At 44.8% G+C, this 19,331-nt stretch overlaps 1 protein-coding gene across 10 annotated transcripts in view; it reads left to right on the top strand.

Annotated features, from left to right (window-relative positions):
- The window catches only part of RALGDS (ral guanine nucleotide dissociation stimulator), an 87,365-nt gene that overhangs the window by 60,531 nt on the left and 7,503 nt on the right, over window positions 1-19,331 (top strand). For all 10 annotated transcript variants that reach the window (XM_074294006.1, XM_074294005.1, XM_074294002.1 and 7 more), the window contains exons 2-14: window positions 10,797-10,907; window positions 11,345-11,538; window positions 12,085-12,159; window positions 12,894-13,087; window positions 13,327-13,445; window positions 14,214-14,429; window positions 15,008-15,111; window positions 15,297-15,381; window positions 16,549-16,626; window positions 17,531-17,617; window positions 18,314-18,346; window positions 18,590-18,711; window positions 19,118-19,213. In XM_074294006.1, coding sequence (XP_074150107.1) covers window positions 10,797-10,907; window positions 11,345-11,538; window positions 12,085-12,159; window positions 12,894-13,087; window positions 13,327-13,445; window positions 14,214-14,429; window positions 15,008-15,111; window positions 15,297-15,381; window positions 16,549-16,626; window positions 17,531-17,617; window positions 18,314-18,346; window positions 18,590-18,711; window positions 19,118-19,213 — 1,514 coding nt within the window. The remainder of the gene's footprint in view (window positions 1-10,796; window positions 10,908-11,344; window positions 11,539-12,084; window positions 12,160-12,893; window positions 13,088-13,326; window positions 13,446-14,213; window positions 14,430-15,007; window positions 15,112-15,296; window positions 15,382-16,548; window positions 16,627-17,530; window positions 17,618-18,313; window positions 18,347-18,589; window positions 18,712-19,117; window positions 19,214-19,331) is intronic.

Raw genomic sequence — 19,331 nt, 5'->3', positions numbered from 1 at the left:
GTGTGATCAATTGTCTCATAGGAAAAATATGGTCCTAAATAGCATGAGTAGGACTCATTTAAACATCTAGTCAATTTCCAAAAACAAACAAAAACAAATCCATCAACTCAGTTTTGTCTTTGTCCATTTTATGCCTCTTAGAGTAAATGTGTCTGAGTGGTAAATTCAAAGCATTTCTGATTAAATTATAGAAGTATTTTACAATATAATCTGATTAATCAAAAATAAATTGCCTCTAAAAAAATCAGAACAAGAAAAATCAGATCAAAAGGGGGAAAAATGAGGGGAAAAAAAGCAAAGAACAACAAAAAGTGACAACAAAAAGAACTACATTGTTCTGTAGTGGAGGGCATACTTTCTAGCTCTGGACACCTCGGTTTGTGATCTGTTTGCCAGAGAATGACTGTGGCATTAAATAAGTCACCAGCCACCAGGGTACTCTGCTTTTCTCATCATTAAAAATGAGGAGGGCACCCAGAGAGAGGACTGTGGGGACTGAGTGTGGATCACAACATAGTATTTTCATTATTTTTTTTGTTTGCTGGAATTTTGTTTTCTTTCTCATCTTTTCCCCTTTTGATCTGATTTTTCTTGTGCAGCATGATAATGGTGGAAATATGTATAGAAAAATTACATGTGTTTAACATATATTGGATTATTTGCTGTCTAGGGAAGGGATGGGGGGAAAGGAGGGGAAAAATTGGAACACAGGGTTTTGCAAGTGTCAATGTTGAAAATTGTGCATATATTCTGAAAATAAAAAGCTTTAATTAAAAAAAAATTAAGAGAATGGGGTTCACATGATCTCCAAGTTTCCTTCTAGCTGCAGAACGGATTTCCAGTCTGAGTTCTTGCTTTCTCCATCACTTGGGGACTGTGTCATACTCCCCCACACCAGTTTCACTGTGAGAAGGAAGATTTGGTGACAATAACAGGACACCATTTTGGCTCCATTTCAAACTGACCTGTTAAGGATATCCTGGCCATAGGGGAGTTGAAGGACACAGAAATAGGATGATATCACCACCCCATCTTTTGATTTAACATTAAATCTGGACATACTCCCTCCCTAGAGGGTGAGTGTCCTTGCCCCAGTTTGCAGATGGGAAGACTAAGAACCAGAGAGATCTAGCATCTCAACAGAGTATTGGGTCCCCAAGGAGGCTGAGACTTTGCCTGAGATGAACAGGGGTCACCTGGAGGCTTGAAGTGGTTAGTTCTGAGGGTGAGAGGGACAGTGCCATGAGAACAAAGAGAACCATTTAATGTTTTTTCCCCTGTCCTCCCCTACTGTCTCTAACAATCGGCCCAGAATTGGCTGCCTAGGTCTTGCTTTCAATGGCAATTCATTTTCTCCGCATCAGCTGTTTACTAGGTCACTCCCCCCCTACTACTTCCCCTCCCATGCACATACTGCTCCCCCCAGTTCTGCCAGAACTCTATTCCCCAGAGGGCCAAGCTGGGCTCTGATTGGCTCCCCAGACCCCGGGCCCTTGCCATGTGTGGGTGGCAGTGGAGAACAGTGATACATTGACTCAGGGTTACCCAGGAGGACTGCCCTCTCCCTGCCAGGCAGCACCAGGGCCCTATTTGTCCCGGCCTAGAGCAAGCTCCTGGTTTCGGAGGGTGAGAAAGGGTCAGACCGCCTTTCTTTCCCCCAGCGCTGGCCCTGGGAGAGAGATGGGAGGAGGGAAATAGCTTTGACTCCTGGGGTCAGCCTTGCTGGGTGGGTCACAGGCAGAGGGAAACTAAGCCTCCCTGAGGGACCGAGGCTGAGCTGGGGGCTGAGCCTGAGAGGGAGGCCAGGGTGAGGGGAGACTGATGGGTGGACAGGCAGCTCCAGGGTCACATGATTGCTGTCGGGGAGCCAGCTGCTGCCTTACAAGCTGAGGCAGATGGATTATTGGCGAGTGGTCTATTTAGAGCTTGAGCAAGGGGACCTGCCTGGGTAACTCCAGAATGGAGTTGGGAGGGACCAGGTTCCATCCTCTTTGTGTTTGTATTTGTCCCCATCTAACTGTGGAAAATTATTTCCCAATTAGTCAATCAATAAAGCTCACTGAGATGATGCAATGGAAAAAGGACTGTATTTGGACTTAGAAAATCTGATCTCAAATCCTGGGCTAATCCCTTTTCCTCCCTGTACCTTGGTTTTTTCATCTGCAAAATGAGCATGCTGAACTATATGATCTGAGTCTTGTTTGGGCTGTAAAAGTCTTATTCTTAAGGGTTTGTCAAATAACACTTAAATATTTGGGTGTGTATATAGATGTATGTTTATACACACATGTATACATGTATATTTACATATATATATATTAGTGTGTGTGTGTATACACACACAAAAACATAGCTTTGTCCGTCCCAGGGTCCGAGGAGACAAGACAGGCATCTAAGATGTAGTTCAGTAAATTTCAGCCCTGTTGAGATAAGATCAGCATAGATACAACAGAGAACAATTACATGGTACATGTTAGGGTGCTGATGACCAGGGCAAGAGAAGTTTTTGAGGAGAGAAAGTTCCCTGTCTGTGACCAGTGGGCCATATTCCCCAGAGCCCACTAGGTATGGCACTGAAATGCCCAGCCAGCCGTGGGGCCATTTCTAGGTCTAAGGCCACTGTTCCCTGCCCCGATTCTAATAGTATAGGCTTCCCTAAGCAACTATCCCATTACCCCTTGGCTTGTGACCTTTCTGATCTCTGGCAGAAAGACTGGAATGAAGAGGCTCCTGGGAATCATGTCTCTCACTTCTCTGCCTTACACTTTCCTGAGTGGCAGTGCCTTGAAACATGCCAGAGGTCTGCACACATGCCAGCTAATCAGCAAGCAAGCATCCACTCTAGCAGAGCTGGCAGAATCCGGGCATGGTAGATGGCATTCCTGGAGAAACTGAGCTGGCACTGGGTCCATGTAGCCACCTTCTCTTACCTGTCTGTTTCCACTCAGTGTCATCCTATCCCTCGGAGCTGCTCGGTGACTAGGGCTTCCACGGGAAATCCCAAAAGTCAGAAGAATGAGGCTAGTTTCATGGTCTCCTCTCTAGAAACTAAAGAGGTTTAGCTCTAATCCCCCCTCCCCCTCTGGCTACTGAGACAGTCTGTGGAGTTATGAGACTTGATGGCACAGCTGTGTGCTTTCAGTTCTTAGAGTAGAACAGGGGAGAAGGCACCATTGAGCTCCTGAGAACTTCTGCTCCTCCTGCCCCCAGCCTTGACCCATGAGCAGGGGAATGAAGTTCCTGAGGGTAGTGTAGCCCCCCTAGGCATGGGAAATATTCAAAATTTTAATACCCCTCTCCAGAGGTATATATTGCTCCCTAAAAAATGGGCAGGTAGTGTTTGGCTGGCTCATTTCAATAAAAAATGAGGACTTAATGGATACAAGGCCCTGTACTAAGGACATCCCTTACTTTTTGCTCCAGTCTGAGAGATGACATAGTCAGGCCATCTACACAGATAATTTATCACACAAGGATAAAATGTGATAAATGTAAAGGAAGGGTTCATTCCAGAGGCCATGAGAAGTGGGGGTAGCTGAGAGAATGAGAGAAGACTTCACCGAGGAGATGGTGGAAGCCTAAATTGGATCTGGAATTTCAGGACTAGGATTTCATCAAGCATCCATAGGAGGGAATGGAAACCAAAAATGGCAGGGGGGGGGCGGGGTAGGAGGATAGAAGGATTGAGCCAGAAAATATTGACATAATGCCTAGCTCGAAGTAAATGCTTTAAAACGCCTGTTGATGGCCTCTCATAACCCCATGTTGTTATGGGGCACCTTTTGTCTGACTGCCTTTGACTCCAAGGGCTTCATTTTAGCCTCTGTTCCCTTCCCACTTCCCTGAGCTAATTTTTGATGGGTTTGTTTTTGTGCTTTGGGGTCAAGGGGAATTCCCCTCCGGATAGTCCGGATGTTATCAGAGGGTATTTGGGGACTTCTGCTTTGTGGTTTCCCTGTGAATTTGAGAGCCCTCAGGTTGCCTTTCAGTTCCTAAGGCCAGAGGAAGGTGTGGGGTGAGAAAGGGCTAAATGTAATTTTTGTGGCTTTCCTTTCATTTACAGCCTGGGGAAGTGAGGGTGGAGGGGAGAGGAGGGAGATGTCAAGGGAAATGTGGTTAGAATATAACCAGAGGTAGGCTCAGATCCCAGAGGAAATGCCTTTCCTGAGGAAGCTGGCTTCTAAGGGGCTGCCCTGAGAGGTCTCTCGAGGGAAGCAGAGAATTAGGGAATTGCAAGAGTAAGCTAAGAAACCTGTGACTTTCACACTGTCCTCTTCCCCAGAGGGTACAACATGACAAGGAGCTGAGTCCCTGGCTTTCTGTATAACCCTTGGTCAACCAGGTCAAGTGGGCCTAGCCAGAGTGTTTGGTATAGAATGATAACCCCACATGTAGTTATACATTCGTTTACTCAGGCTTTCCTCCTACACACATAAATCATCTTCCCTCCTCTTCTCTCTCACGGATCCTATGCCTTCCCATCCCTTCCCTCTCAGAACATCATAACATATCCAGGATATCTTCCCCCCTTTAGAGAAGGAAAATATTCTAGGATTTGGCTTTAGATCCAAATAAACCTGGCCTTGAGTTTCCAAGGAAGGCAGAAAAAATTCCTTCACAACTAACTCCCCACCCCACCAGCCTTCCTGACATCTCTATTCCCAGGATATTAAGCCTTTTGTTTCCCAAGATAATGAATTTTTTTTTTCCTTTCTGTTATTATCTTTTGGCTGGATAGCCAATTCCTCCTTACTCCAAGGAGAGTTCCCTTTTGCTGTTTTTGTTGGCCCAGACTCCAACTGCGATTCATCCAGCGTTCTCTCCCCGACTTCCCTCCCCACCTTAAAGCTGCAGGCAGCCTTGAATCCTGGAATGTCATCAATCAACAAGCATCCCTAGGATTCCTGCTCCATGCAGGAGGGACAGGGCGGACATATAAAGATGTGTTTTTACCCTTACCCCATCCCAAACTTCCCCATCTCAGCGTCATGTCTCTAAAATGGGGAATTTCTGTTATTGCCCAAGAAGACATATGGGTATGAATGAACAGTGATTAGGGAAGGAAGTCTCCAGTGTGGTCACGTTGGGCATCTCTTGAAACACGTGCTGCTGAACATGAGGTGCTGACGCAGGGCAGAGGCCTCTGAGGGGAGAATCCTTAAGACAACAGCTGGCCCTCTCTAGGGCCTAACTATACCAGGAAGTCTCCAGGCTTGAATCTGGAGACACCTTTAGTAGTTTGAATATAGTAGAAAGAGTTCTGGCCTAGGAGGCTGGAGACCTGACTTTGAGGACCAGCTTCACCACTATTCAACCAACTGAAGGCATATCACTTTCTTCTCTTTTGCCTCAGTTTCTCTAAAATGAGAATACTGGGCTAATGTCTTCTAGTTCTCATATTGTCCCTTCCAAATCAGGCATTTATTAAGCACTTACTATGGACCAAGCATTATCTGGTCCTTTCTCTCAAGGAGCTCACTTTCTGATGGGGGAGATGACACAGACAACACACTATACAGAGGATAAGTTGGGTATATAAATCAACAGAAGGTTGTATTAAGGTTATCAGCCGGAACTTGAAGGGAATCAGGGAATCCAGGAAGTAGGAATGAGAAAGGAGAAAATTCCAGGCATGGGAGATAGCTAGTCACTGAAAATGCCAGAACCAAATGGAGTGTGGCCAGCAAGGTGGCCAGCATCAGTGGATCTCAGAAAAGTCGCCACATTTGTTTTAACTCGCTGTTCCTTCCAGACCCTCCCTGTGCCCCCATCATTCCAGCAGCCCCTCACCCTCTGTGCTGATTCTCATTCCTTTCCTAAGAAGTTTAATACCCAACTCATGGTCATTAGGTTGTTTTTCCCCCCTCTTTACCCTTCCTATTGCTCACATATCCTGGCCTCCTAGTTCATTAGCCTCCTCAGTGCCCATGTCCTGGGCAGCTATGTGACACATTACATGGACTACTAGTCTTAGAGGCAAGAAAACTAGAATTTGAATCCTTTTTAAAGTATAAATTGTATGAACCCAGACAAATCACTTAACCTCTGTTTGCCTCAGTTTCCCTATCTATATAATGAAGATAATAATGACATCTACTACCTAGGATTGTTGGAGGATCAAATACGTTGTCATATGTAAAGCTCTTTGCAATTCTGTTATACTAGTATAACACCCTGCCAAGGCATCCCATAGGGATAGTCATACTTTAGGCTATACCATTACCATTACCTACTTAGAACGCTCTGATCATAATCTCCTATTCTTCCATTTCTCCTGGTGCTTCATTCCTTCCAAACTTCTCTCCATGTTCAGGCCCTTTACCTTAGCATCTTAAACTGAGAATGTTCAGTCAATTGCCCCTGCTTTGAGTTTATATGACTTCACTCTTGACCCTAGATTAGTCCAGTTCAGTTATCTGCTCTTTTCTGACCCATCCTTGTTCTTTGCATGCTCATGTTTTGCTAAACTGCTTTCTCTACTACTGTTTGTTTACTCCTCGCTGAAGCAACTCATACAACTCTGCCAGATGAGTTTGCCTCAAAATTTTGTTTTCTCATCTTAACTGGGCTCTCACTGCTGTGTGGCAATATTTGTATAGTTTCCTGATTGACTCTTTATTACTCTTCCTGCAGGAGTTCTTCTAAACCCCTTCTTTTCTCAAGTCTCTAAATCAATCCCCATGTTCCTTTTACAAAGGAAGAACTTCCCCTCCAATTTTTTTTTGGAAGATTGACCCCACAACCTCCCTTCTTTCTATCTAACCTATAATTTCTATTTTATATATTGGTAATATGTGCAAAGCACTTTGCAAACTATGTAAATGCTAGCTATTATGATTATTATTGATTTCCTCCTGACATAACTATGCCTAGATCTCTTCCATTCTTTAAAAATACAAAATAAGAAAACCCTTCTATTTCACACTATTAGCCTCTCAAACTCTCATCTTATTATCCTCAGTTTCATGGCCAAATGCCTCTTTAAAAAATTAACTATACTAGTTGCCTCAATTCCCCCTATATCTACTTCCTTCTTTATTTTTTATATTCTTTTTTTTTTTTTTTTTTGACCAGAACCAAAGATTTTTATATACAATTTATGGAACCAAAAAAAAAAAACCAAACAAACCCTGAGCCCTCTCCCCCACCCCCCTATTTTTTATATTCTACTGAAGCTGCTTTCTCCAAGGTTGACCAACAATCTCTTACTCGATAAATCCAATGGTCTATTCTCTGACTTTAATTTCTTTGAACTCTATGGCTTTTAACACCCATTTACCTAAATAAAGTATCTTTCCTTGGCATCCATGCACTATTTTCTCCAGGCCTTCCTTTCTCTACCCTCTTTGATTACTCTTTTGAAATTTTTGCTGGATCATTTACCATCTCCTACCCACTAAGTCTTGAAAAGTTCCTTTTCTTTTTATATGTTCTTTTCCTTAGGGATATCACTCTTTCCATCAATGATCATCCCAATGTTGACGATTTCTAAATCTACATCTGTCTCTTGTGAATTCTGGTGAACTTCTCTAGCTGCCTGTTGGCCATCTCTACCTGGTCTTTTTGTTATGAGTATCTTAAACTGAGTATCTGCAGAATAGAACTGAAAGTCTTCTCCCCCAAACCAGTTTTTTCTTGGGGTGTCACTATCCTTCCAAATGCCCAGATATTTATCCTGGACTCTTTCTTCCTCCTCGTGTTCTGAATACAATTAATGATTTTTTAAAAGAAGCTAACATTTTTATAGCATAATTGCCAATTAATTGTAAGTTTTCAAATTTCTATCACTACAACCATCTCTTAACATCTGTCCTCCTCTGTTCATTTCAGGTTCAAATCTTCTCTCAGCTGCACTATTGTAATAGTCCTCTCATTTATCTCCTTGTTTCCTGCTTGTTTTTTCTTCTACTGAACATCCTCCACACAGCTTAGTCTTCCCCAGGCTTAGATAGCTCTGACCAGGTTAATCTTGCTCAGAAATTTTCCATGCCTTCCTATTACTAATACAAACTTCAAAGCCTACAGTAATTCAGAGAAGGGAGTAAGCATCTAATAAGGGCCTACTCTTCAGGCAGTGTGCTAATTACTTTCCAAATATTGTTTCATTTGATCCTTATGACAACCTTGGAGGTAGATGCTATTCTTATCCTCATTTTACAGTTGAAGAAACTGAGACAAACAGAAGTGATTTTCCCATGATCACGCAGCTAATAAATGTAAGGCCATGTTTCAACTCAGGACTTCTTAAATTCTGGTCCAGCAGTTATCTACTATACCACTAACCTTTATTCTTTTCTGTACTTTGGATCTAAGCAACATTTCCAGACATTTCATATTCTTCCCCTTTAATGCATTTTATCCATTCCAGTCAAACTGACCTGTTAGATATCCCCTCAAATTATTTATCCAATTTCCTGTCTTACAAGCCTGGAATATTGCTTTTCTCATCCCAGTTATTAGAATCCTTAACTTCTTTCAAGGCTCAGCTTGGATACCACCCCCTTTTGTGAAGCTTTTCCTGCTTTCCTTCTCCTCCCACCAAACTCCCTAGTATTTATTTATCTGTATCTAGAAGGCACCCTCCTCCCCAAATGCAAACTCCTGGAGGACAGGCTTATCTCATGGCTTAATATATGTTTGATTAATTGAATAATTATGAATGTAAACTGCTTTTGTCAGTCTTAAAACCACATATAAATGTTATCTAGGAATAAAATTCTAAGCTGCTCCATCTTTCTTTTTCATATGTAGAGTTCTCATCTCCCCAGATAGATGATAATCTCCCAGGTAATAAATATATTACTTCCCTATCCCCACCTCTCAGTGTCTTTTATAGGACCACCTAGGCAGGGCCTACTCTCTTAGAGACAGACTGTTTATGCGTGTATCTGTTTCTGTTTCTGTATTATTCATGAATCTATTATTTGTTGTTCAGCCATTTCATGACCCAATTTGGGCTTTTCTTGGCTTTTTATTTGTTTAAGTTTATTTAAATAATGTTTAATTTAATTAATAAAGTTTATTTAAATTAAATTAAATTAAATTAAATTTAAATTAAAGTTTATTTAAATTAAAGTAATTTAATAAAGTTTATTTAAATATGTATATGTGTTCGTGCATTCATGAATGTGTAGAGACAAAGAGGAAACAAGACAGAGACAAGTTTGAGTCAGATTATTGAAGGCAGACTGAAGAATGAGTATGTGTTTTATTCTAGAGGCAGTAGGGAGCCACTGATGGGTTTTACACAGGAAGTGTAAATGGTCAGATGTGGGCCTTAGATTACTTTGGCAGCTATGTGAAGGATGTCAAAGTGTATAATGTTTTAAAAAGAGAGGACCAGAAGTAGCCAACTGTGTTTGGGATAGAACCTCCTTAGGGATCTATAGAAAGTATAAAAGGATGGCTATTTGTATTAGTAAAGAGAAGTTCTCTTCAGTGAGATCAAAGAGCAATGAAGCATATAAGTATTGGATATTTATTAAGCACTTACTATGTGCTAGGTTGTGCTAGGTGCTAGGGATATGGCATAAAAATGAAAGTCCCTCATTTTCTGAGAATATATTCTATAAGGATGTATTAAATTCTATTGAAAATGATTAATAATCTAGACAAGAAAATGATGCAGTGCAAGATGGGACTTTGTAGCTTTGGGAGTAAAACTGGAATGAATATAAGCAAAGTTATGAAGACAGAAACTTTGGGACTTGGCAACTATTTAAATATGTAGGATCAGGGAGAAGAAATGGAAAATGAAGCACAGAAAAGTTATTCTATTCAGTAAAAATGGAGATGTTTAGAGGCAGACCCCATTTAACCATGTTGAAATATGTCCATTTGGAAACTAAGATTGGAGTTCAGGACAAAAGTTACGGACATATATATAAATCTGGGGATCATCTGAGTGATTTGGGATGATGATTGTGCCAATAGATGTTTCCCCAACCACCCAACCCGAGTTATACTCCCACCCCAGCACCATTTTATGTTCTAAACTCTCTGGAGTATTGGCTGAGAGGATATGTAAATGGAATACTTCCTAGGAAAGAACCACAAATGGCCTGGGATTGTCTTGGATTGCCAGAAAGACTCAGGATTTAGGCCTTTTGAAGCTCCCACACAGGCTTGTCCCTAAACTTACTGCGTGACCCTGGGCTATGTGTGGCAAACTTGGGAAAATGTGGTGTGTCATGATGATGGTGCTGTGCCCATATGTTGATAGAGCAGGATGCTGTTTAGAGAGCACTTTTAATATTGCTGATGTTCTCTTAGAGAAAAAGCCTGGCATAATGAATAGGATACTGAACTTGGATTCTAAAATACCTAGCTTCAAATTCTGTCTCTATTATTTAATTGCTCCATGCCTCAGTTTCCTCATATATAAAAGGAGAGGGGGAAGATATTAGACTACACCATGGCTTCTAAGATTCCTTCCAAATATCAATCTGTGATCCTGGGGATATATGTCTTTTGGCTTCTGAAACAATAGTGAAAGGAATAGAGGAAAGGAATTATTAACCCCATTTTGCAGATCACAAAACTAAGGCAAAGGGCCATTAAAGGGTCTTACTCAGATCACATCATAATCCAGAACTGGGACTGGATCTTGCACCTCTGACTCTCACTTTAGTGCTTTTCTCACTAAATAAAACAAAGGGGTGCTCCCTTCCCTAGAGAGCACCTTTGTTTTCTTTGCTTGGGGGAAAAATTAACAAAAAAAAGTATGCCAGAAATCTGGGGCAGGTAATCTTGGAATTTTTCTTCTAAAGTTCTTCTATGGACTGTTCTCTTTGCAGAGCTCCACACAGGAGATTGGAGAAGAGCTGGCAGATGACATCATCTACAGTATCTCTCTACGTAAAGTGCAACTCCATCACACTGCCAACAAGGGACAGCGATGGCTGGGGGTGAGTGTCTCCAGGGGTTGGGAAGCAGGGCATGGGATTTAAAGCTAAAAGGCCCCATAGAGATTATCAAGTACACTTATAGAAAGGGAAACTGAGACCCATTAAGTGGCTTTTCAAGGTCACATAAATCATAAAAGTCAAAGCCAGGATTAAAACCCATATTTTTTGGCTCTAATCCTGTCCTTTCCACCATGCTAGGAGCACATGTTCTGTTGTCTTTTTGATCGCATTTGGGCTGATTCTTGTGACTCTCTCCCCTCTCCCCCCCAAGCCCTTTGGTTTTGCATGCTCCATCAATTAACTTTCTTCCTCTTATTTACTTTTGGAAATTGTGTCTCTGTTGTTGGGGGCATGGGTTGGTTAGAAAGGCTTCCCTGTGTCTCTGGGAACATCCCTGAGAGCAGAGGAATGACCTTCCTCTTCTCTCCATTCCCAAGTTTGAGAATGAGTCTGCTCTGAATTTGTATGAGACCTGCAAAGTCCGTACCATCAAGGCAGGGACGCTGGAGAAACTGGTGGAATACTTAGTATCAGCCTTCAGAGGCAATGACTCCACCTACGTCACCATCTTCCTGTGTACCTACCGTGCCTTTGCCACCACCAAACAGGTGCTGGACCTCCTGCTCAACAGGTAAGTGAGCCTGACCCTAGAGGGGCCCCCTTCAATGTCCTACTACCCATTCTGGAGCCATTGCCATTAATCACCATCCCAGGACCTCTCATTCCTGGTGCCGCTCCCTTCTGCCTCCAATTCCCCATTTGTTTTTTTCCTCACCTCAGCTGTGAAGAAATTGTGCATACCTTTTGTCCCAGACTACCAGGAGTCATAGTGGGGAAGAGAAGGGGGACTTTTGAGAGCTCTAGAAAAGGGATGGGGAGATAATTCTAGCAACCTAGAGAGAGAGCCACTGCTTGACTGTGGGAGAATGGATTCAGGATACAGAATGAGATGCGCTTTTTTGGACATGGATCGGGAATTTATTTTGCTTCATTAAGTATATTCCAAAAATGTTCTTTGTTGTTGATGATAATCATCATTTGAGTGTGGGAGTAGCAAGAGAAAATACTGGCATATTAATTTTAAAAAGTAATAAATTAAAATAAAATTTTAGACATGAAAATGGCATGCTCCTTCAGAACCTGGAGTCTAATGCACCATCCTTGATCATCCAACTAGGTATGGCCGACTCTACCCTCAAGCCAATGGGGACCGTGGGCAGCAGGCCACAGATGACCGGCTAGAACTAAAAAAGTAAGGCCGAGTTTGGAATTGAAAGACAGTAACGATTCCTTTGCATGTGGGTGGATATAACCAGAGTATAAGGGCCCTGGGGTCATTTTTAAGGCGTGGAATTATAGTTCTGTCCCATTTTAATTCTCTCCTAGGAAGATAGGGATCAGAGAGAGTGAACCATTAATTGAGACGTCAGCGGGAAGAGATATCACTCTCCCTATTCACTTAAGGGATTGTCACCAGCTCTCTAGTCCCTACTTTTGTCTTCTTTGGGGACATAGAGGAGAGGGAGTTTCCAGTGAGAAGGAGAAGGAAGAAGTTAAACGTAGCATCTTGGGTGCTATGGCAAGCACAAACTAGTTTTCTAGAATCCTGTTTCTCCACAACCAGATAGATATCAGAGGTTCTACAGGGTCCATAATGGGAAGAGAGAGTTATCAATCTTCAAAAAGTCTTTTGTGGGAGGTACTATAAAGAATACAGAAGCGGGAGGAGAGAAATGATCCCTGCCTTCAAAGAACTTACAGTTTAATTAAGTGCCAGGTTGTGTGAAGTAGACTATACTTACTGTCAGAGTTTAGGGAGGAATTGTAGAATGTTCAATATCAAACAGGCTTTAGAAGCCAAATAGCTGAACTCCATCCTTTTAGAGTGAAGTAAAGGGAGGTCAAGGAGACTCCAGCCTCCTACCCTGGTGCCTTTTCCACCACACTCTGCTAAAACCCTTACTCCCTGAATCCCTACTTCCTTAGCACCATTTCCTCCATTCTGGGAGCCTGGTTGGACCAATACTCCGAGGACTTTCGACAGCCCCCGGACTTCAACTGCCTCAAACAGCTAGTCTCCTATGTTCAACACAACATCCCTGGCTCAGACCTTGAACGGCGAGCCCACCTCCTCCTCGCCCAGTTCCAGAGACAGGAGCCCAGCGAGACAGAGCCAGAAGGTGAGAAGGGTTCTTTCCTTGTTGGGAAAAGGGAACCAGGGCTGGGTCACACGATGGTGAGTCCCAGTAGGATTGGGGGGGGGTGCTAGGCAAGTTCTAGGTTGCATATTTCATTGAGTTAGATCAGGACTGGGCTAATCCTGGAAGGTTTCCTGGCAGAAGTGGGTCTTATGGGAAAGAATTGAAGAGGAATTGTATCCATGATCTCCGGGGTCTCTTTTGTTCCCACTTTCCTGTAGCCCCTGAGTCTGTCTGCTCCTTTCATCTGACAGAAGAAAATGGACTAGGAGATGGAAAACCTGACTTCCTGATCTTCTCTCCAGAGATGGTCGCAGAACAGTTCACATTAATGGACGCGGTTAGTGACTAGCTAATATTGGCAATTCTAGGGTGCACTTTTCTCCTGGCCTTTCCAGAGCTCCCTCCCCCTCTGCCTAGAGACCTACTGTGGGTTGGTCATATTCCTTCCAGTTTGCTGACCTCAAAGATAGCAGTACTGAGTCCTCTGTGTTGAGTATTTTGGAGAAAGGCCCACAAGGAGTAGAAGACATTTCCTTCCCTCTGGGAGCTCTGGCTGTAGTTGGAGAGCCAGACACAACCATGAAAATGATCGAGGGCACTTAGAATACAAAGTAGATTGTGCCAGCTTTCATATTTGAAAGTGATGTTTCTGTTTCTGTCTTCAGTATGGACTTGAAGTTTTCTGTCCACATGAAATGGAAATTTCTCCCAGGAATGGAAAGGTTGTCTTGAAAAAAAAAAAAAAACTCCTAACATTTCTTTAACATTAAAGTTGGCGTAATGGATAGAGCGCTGGATTTGAGATCAGACTCCTTGGTTTGGACACAGACAAGTCAGCCCATTCTTTCTCAATCTCACTTTCTCTACATAGTTGTGTTGGAGTCAAGACTGGACCAGGCCTCCTGAATCCAAGCCCAGGGGCCTTTTCAAAAAGAGAGGCAAACCCTGAATTTGTTAGCACGGTGTTCTAATCACTGAACAACTTTAGTACGGATGCCAAAGACCCACCTACTCTTGCAGAGGACATCCTTGATGCCTTAGGATCTAAGAATAATGAGGTTTGGGTGGCAGTAAGGGGGCATTAATTCTAGCTATGTCTTTCCAGGAGTTATTTAAGAAAGTGGTCCCCTATCACTGCCTGGGCTGCATCTGGTCCCAGAGGGACAAAAAAGGCAACGAACACTTGGCACCCACCATTCGGGCCACTGTCACCCAGTTCAACTCTGTCACCAACTGTGTCATCGCCACGTGCCTAGGGGATCGAGGTCTGAAGCCCCAGCAGCGGGCCAAGGTGGTGGAGCGGTGGATTGAGGTGGCCCGGGTAAGGAGAAGCCCTTCTCCAATGGGGGTCATGATGAGGAGGGAGCATTGCATGGCAGGACTGCGGGGATTAACCACCACCCTCTTCCATTACTCTTAGTCCAGTGAGATTCCCTCTTTTCCCTGTCCTGGTATTCCAGCCTCCACAAATCATAGACTCTTACAGTTGCATCAAGCTTAGCCTCCTTCCTAGCCCATACAAGCATTCCCCTCTTGCCTACTCCTAGTGACGGGAAGCCCCACTACCTTCTATGGTGACTGAATCCATTTTGGGGTTGCTCTAATTGCCAGGAACCTCTTTCTCATAGTGAGCCAAAATCTATTGTCTTGTACCTTCCAAGCGTTGGTCCTAGTTCTGGATTTCATGGGGAAATCTCTCGATGAAGATCCTCTGGAACCGCAGAGGATGAATCTCTTTGGGGGATTGGAAAGTATTTTTCTTTCCCAGTAAGATTATCTAGTTTATAGAGAGTATGGTGAACCCTGGTGAGGGCTGAAGGGAGTGGCAACAGTGAGCATAACAGACAGGATTTCCTCAGTCTCATTGCCCCTCTTTCTGCTTCCTCTTCTATCCATCAGGAATGCCGAATCCTCAAAAACTTCTCCTCCCTCCGTGCTATCCTCTCTGCCCTGCAGTGCAATGCGGTTCACCGCCTGAGGAAGACCTGGGATGAGGTGGCGAGGTAGGTGCCCCTTCTGCCGTGGCAATTCCGCGTCTGCAAATGTCCTAGCTGGCAGATTCCCCTTCAGAGAACAAGATTCTGGTCGTCTGGGAAAGGAAAGCTCGCCTTTGGGTGGCAGTGATCCTCTCTGGCTTGCCTTGCCTCCCTCCCTCATTTACTTTCTGCCTTCCTTCCCCACATTCCAGAGAAAGTTTCCGAATCTTTCTTGAGCTGTCAGAGATCTTCTCAGATGAGAACAACCATTCACTAAGCCGGGAGCTCCTTATTAAGGTAAAGGATGGGACACATGGGAGGAAAGGGAGCACTTTGGGGGGCAGGCCTGGGGGCGCCCACCAGGCAGGAAGGCCAGGTCATTGAGTGGGGCCAGTCCAGAAGTCCTAACCCCCGCTCCATCTTTCCTTCTCCCTGAGAAGACAGGCTAGTTATAACGACAAGCTAGCTATTCAGAATCCATAGTTTGATGATCAGTGACTGGGTGGAGAAGGGATGAGAGAGTCTTTTAGGATTGGCGTAGACTGATTCCATCATGGCCTGGCTAAGGAAGTGGTTTTCAAGGAGCAGTAGTTTGTGAAAGAAGAAAATAGTAATGAATAGCATTTCTGTAGCACTTAAAGGTTTACAAAATATTTCCTAAATAATTATCTCATCCTCACAACAACCCTGGGAGAAAGGTGCTATTATTCTCTGCATTTCAGACATGGGGAAACAGAGGCAGACAGAAGTTAACTAACTTGCCCAAGGGGTGCAGTGGATACAGAGCTGGGCCTGGAGTCAAGAGGACTCTTCTTCCTGAGTTCAAATCTGTCCTCAGACACTTTCTAACTGTGTGACCTTGGACACGTCACCTAACTCTGCCTCAGTTTCCTCATATGTAAAATGAGCTGGAGAAGGAAATGACAAACTTACTCCACTATTTTCCAGGAAGACCCTAAATGAGTCCCAAAAAGCCGGACATGACTGAAAAAAGGCCTCCCAGCTAGTAGGTGTCTGAGGCTGGCTTTGAATTCAGATCTTCCCCGAATCCAGGCGCAGTAGTCTTCAGTGTCTGTTTCACCATGTAGTTGCTTTAAGAGAAGGGGAAAAGTGCTGACCCTGCAATCAGAAGCTTTGAGTTCAGACCTGTCTCTTTCCATTTACTGACTTGTGACTTCAGCTTCCCAGGACCTCAGTTTGCTTATCTGTAAAATGGAGATTAAGTTGGATGGTCTCTGAGGTCTCTTTCAGCTCTCAGTCTGATTCCTATAAGGAAATGAAAGGAAAGCAGGTTGGCAGAGCAGATATGGCCAAGCACTTATACCTCCTGCACTTTCTCCATTTATAAAGTGAGAGGATTGAACTAGATGGTCCTTAAGGTTTATTGAGCTTTACCACTTTATGCTTCTATTAATTATCTGATCTCTCTTCTCCTGTATGTGTTTATTCTGTGACTCTTGCCAGGAGGGGACCTCAAAGTTTGCTACACTAGAAATCAACCCCAAGAGAGCCCAAAAGAGGCAGCAACAGCAACGGGAAATGGTAAGTGGTTAGAACAGCTGAAGTAGCCCCCTCTGCTCCCCGCGCAGGTGGGTGCCTGAGGTGGCACTTAGGCTGACAGGGATTTGGAATCAAAGAACAGGGCTCAGCTCCCAGCTCTATTACTACCCACATGGCCTTTGCCATGCCTCCCTGGTCTGCTCAGCTGTAAAATGAGGGTGTTGGACTAAATTATGTCCTCCGGGACTCTAGTCCTAAAGTGATGGTCCCTGATCTGGGGCTCTGGAGAAGAGCACAGTCAGGGGGAGGCAGAAAGAAGGGGGCGGGGACAAATGGAATGGAGAAAAGGAAATCAGCACCTGATATATTCTGTTAGAGAAATATTCTGATGGGGGCTTTCACCCTTTCCCCCTACTCCCACTGAGACAAAGGTGTAGCCTGAGTTTTTATCAGTTGACACTTGACCTAAGATAGCCAAATCTTGTCAAAAAGGGACATGGCTGACACCTGTCAGTCACCTGTGAGTGACAGCAGGAAATCAAAAGCTAAGATCAGGAAGAGGAGGTTCGTAAGACAGCTGGGCTCGAAGCTTGCCTTTGCCAGTCACCTAACTTCCTCAATTTCCTCATATGTAAACAAGGGGTTGGACTAGTTGGTGGTCAGACTGTAACCTAAAAGGGGAAGCGGAGAGAGAGACTCCATCAGCTTCCTACTTTTGCTTAGGATAGTAGGAGGAAAGATTTGGGAGTAGCACGGGGCTGGGAGAGTTGGGAGACAGAGGAAACTGAGAAATGTCTGAAACACCTCTCAGGTCTCCCAGAACTTCCCCCTGGCATGTAACAGGCTTTCCTCCTCAGGAGGTAGAGGTCAAGTCCCAAGAGCCAGAGGGGTGTGTGTGGAGAGCCATTACTGCCCCCCCATTCATCTCTCCCTCCTCACGCTACAGGGCGTCATGCAGGGCACCATTCCTTACCTCGGCACCTTCCTCACAGACCTGGTGATGCTGGACACGGCGATGAAGGACTATCTGGACGTAAGTGACCCTTCTGCCCGGGGTCTCAGGGAGGGGGGCCGTGCAACATGACCCTGGCCCTGGGAGGAGTCAGTCACATGACAGATTCCTCTACAAATCTCCACTTAGAGAGCATTTATTAAGCACCGACTGTGTGCTAGGCGCTATGCTACATACAAAGCAGACTCTGAGAGCTCCCTTCCTAATCTGGGAGAGAGCTGCTGGGGGCCCCACTTTGCCGCGGACTAGCAGTAAAACACTGGTCAAGTCTCTGGGTTGTGTTGTCTAATGGATAAAGTAAGGGGGCTGGACGAGGAGACCTCTGTAGGCCCTTCCAGCTTTGGTTATATGTCTCTGTGCTTGATTGTCCTTTGGGGATTGGGGGTGCCCCTCCAGGGGACTTTTCTCTGGGCTGGTTAGCTACTGCCTCCCTGGGCACTTTCCAGTGGAAATCCCCTTCCCCAGCCAATTCCCACAGCTTAGGTGAAATCCAGCCCTGCCCTGGGTGGGTATTTACTGCCCTCTGGTGGAACCCATGCTCCACTACACACCAGGAGCCAGCCAGGGCTGCTGGTAGACCGCCGGGAGCTGGGTGGGTTCCGTGCTGGAGACCGCCGGGAGCTGGGTGGGTTCCGTGCTGGAGACCGCCGGGACCTGGGTGGGTTTCCTGGCTCTGGGGGCTTGGCTTGACCAGTGGATTGGATTTCTTCTTTTCAGGGGGGCCTGATCAACTTTGAGAAGAGGAGAAAGGTGAGCATGGAGTGGCCGTGTGGGGGCAAGGGTATTTTTGGCAGCTTGTAGGCACTTTCAGAAGGATCTTTGAAGCCTTAGGGTGATGAGGGAGGGCTTCTGGCCAGGCTTGACTGGAAAGAGAAAAGGCTACAGTGGGCTGAGGAAAAGCGTTAGAAGTAAAGGCATGGGAGCCGGGAAGCAGAAAACAAGTCTTGCAAGTTCCCGTCCTTTCTGGCATCCAGTCTTATCTTATCCTTCCAGGAGTTTGAAGTGATTGCCCAGATCAAACTGCTGCAATCAGCCTGCAACAATTACAGTTTCACACCAGAAGTACGATTTATCGCTTGGTTCCACAGCATGGAGAGGCTCAGTGAATCTGAGAGGTAAGGGTTAAGTTTTCATCCGCCTCCTTCTGATTGCTAAGCCTGTAGTCCATCCAGCCACATCCCTCCAAACTGAGCAGGATCCCTTTGCCTCTTCGGAGACTGGACAGAGGGGTGGACCCAGAGAGGGGAAGGGTAGCCCTGGACAAGCTGACACTTAGACACACAGACCTGTAGCTCCTAGTCCTTCCACAGGACCACACCTTCCCCCACCTCCACCTCCATTCCTCCCCATTGCTCTTTGGGGTTAAATTTGACATTCTAGGCTTTGTCAAGCTTCGTTTCAATTTGATTTTACCTGGGTAAAAACTGTCTTGGGTAAGAGGGTAAAAAGGATGAATTTGCCCTGCCCCAATTTCCGCCCCGCACCCCCTTTATTCACTGGCTTTGCTCTCTGGGTGCCCAGTTACAGCTTGTCCTGTGAGCTGGAACCCCTGTCGGAATCGGCCAGTAATACGCTGAAGGCCAAGAAGAACCCAGGGATTATCAAACGATGGAGCGAGTAAGTACCTGGAGATTGCTCCCTGAGGCACCCAGAGAAGTCAAGGAAAAGGGGGAGATACACACTGGGAGTCATGAGGTTCCCCTTTGGCATCTTCACTATCAATCTTTCGGGGGCC

The sequence above is a fragment of the Sminthopsis crassicaudata genome, chromosome 2 (assembly GCF_048593235.1).
Source record: "Sminthopsis crassicaudata isolate SCR6 chromosome 2, ASM4859323v1, whole genome shotgun sequence".
NCBI lineage: Eukaryota > Metazoa > Chordata > Mammalia > Dasyuromorphia > Dasyuridae > Sminthopsis > Sminthopsis crassicaudata.
The sequence above is the reverse complement of the archived record's forward strand: the minus strand, read 5'-3'. Positions and strand labels throughout refer to the sequence as shown.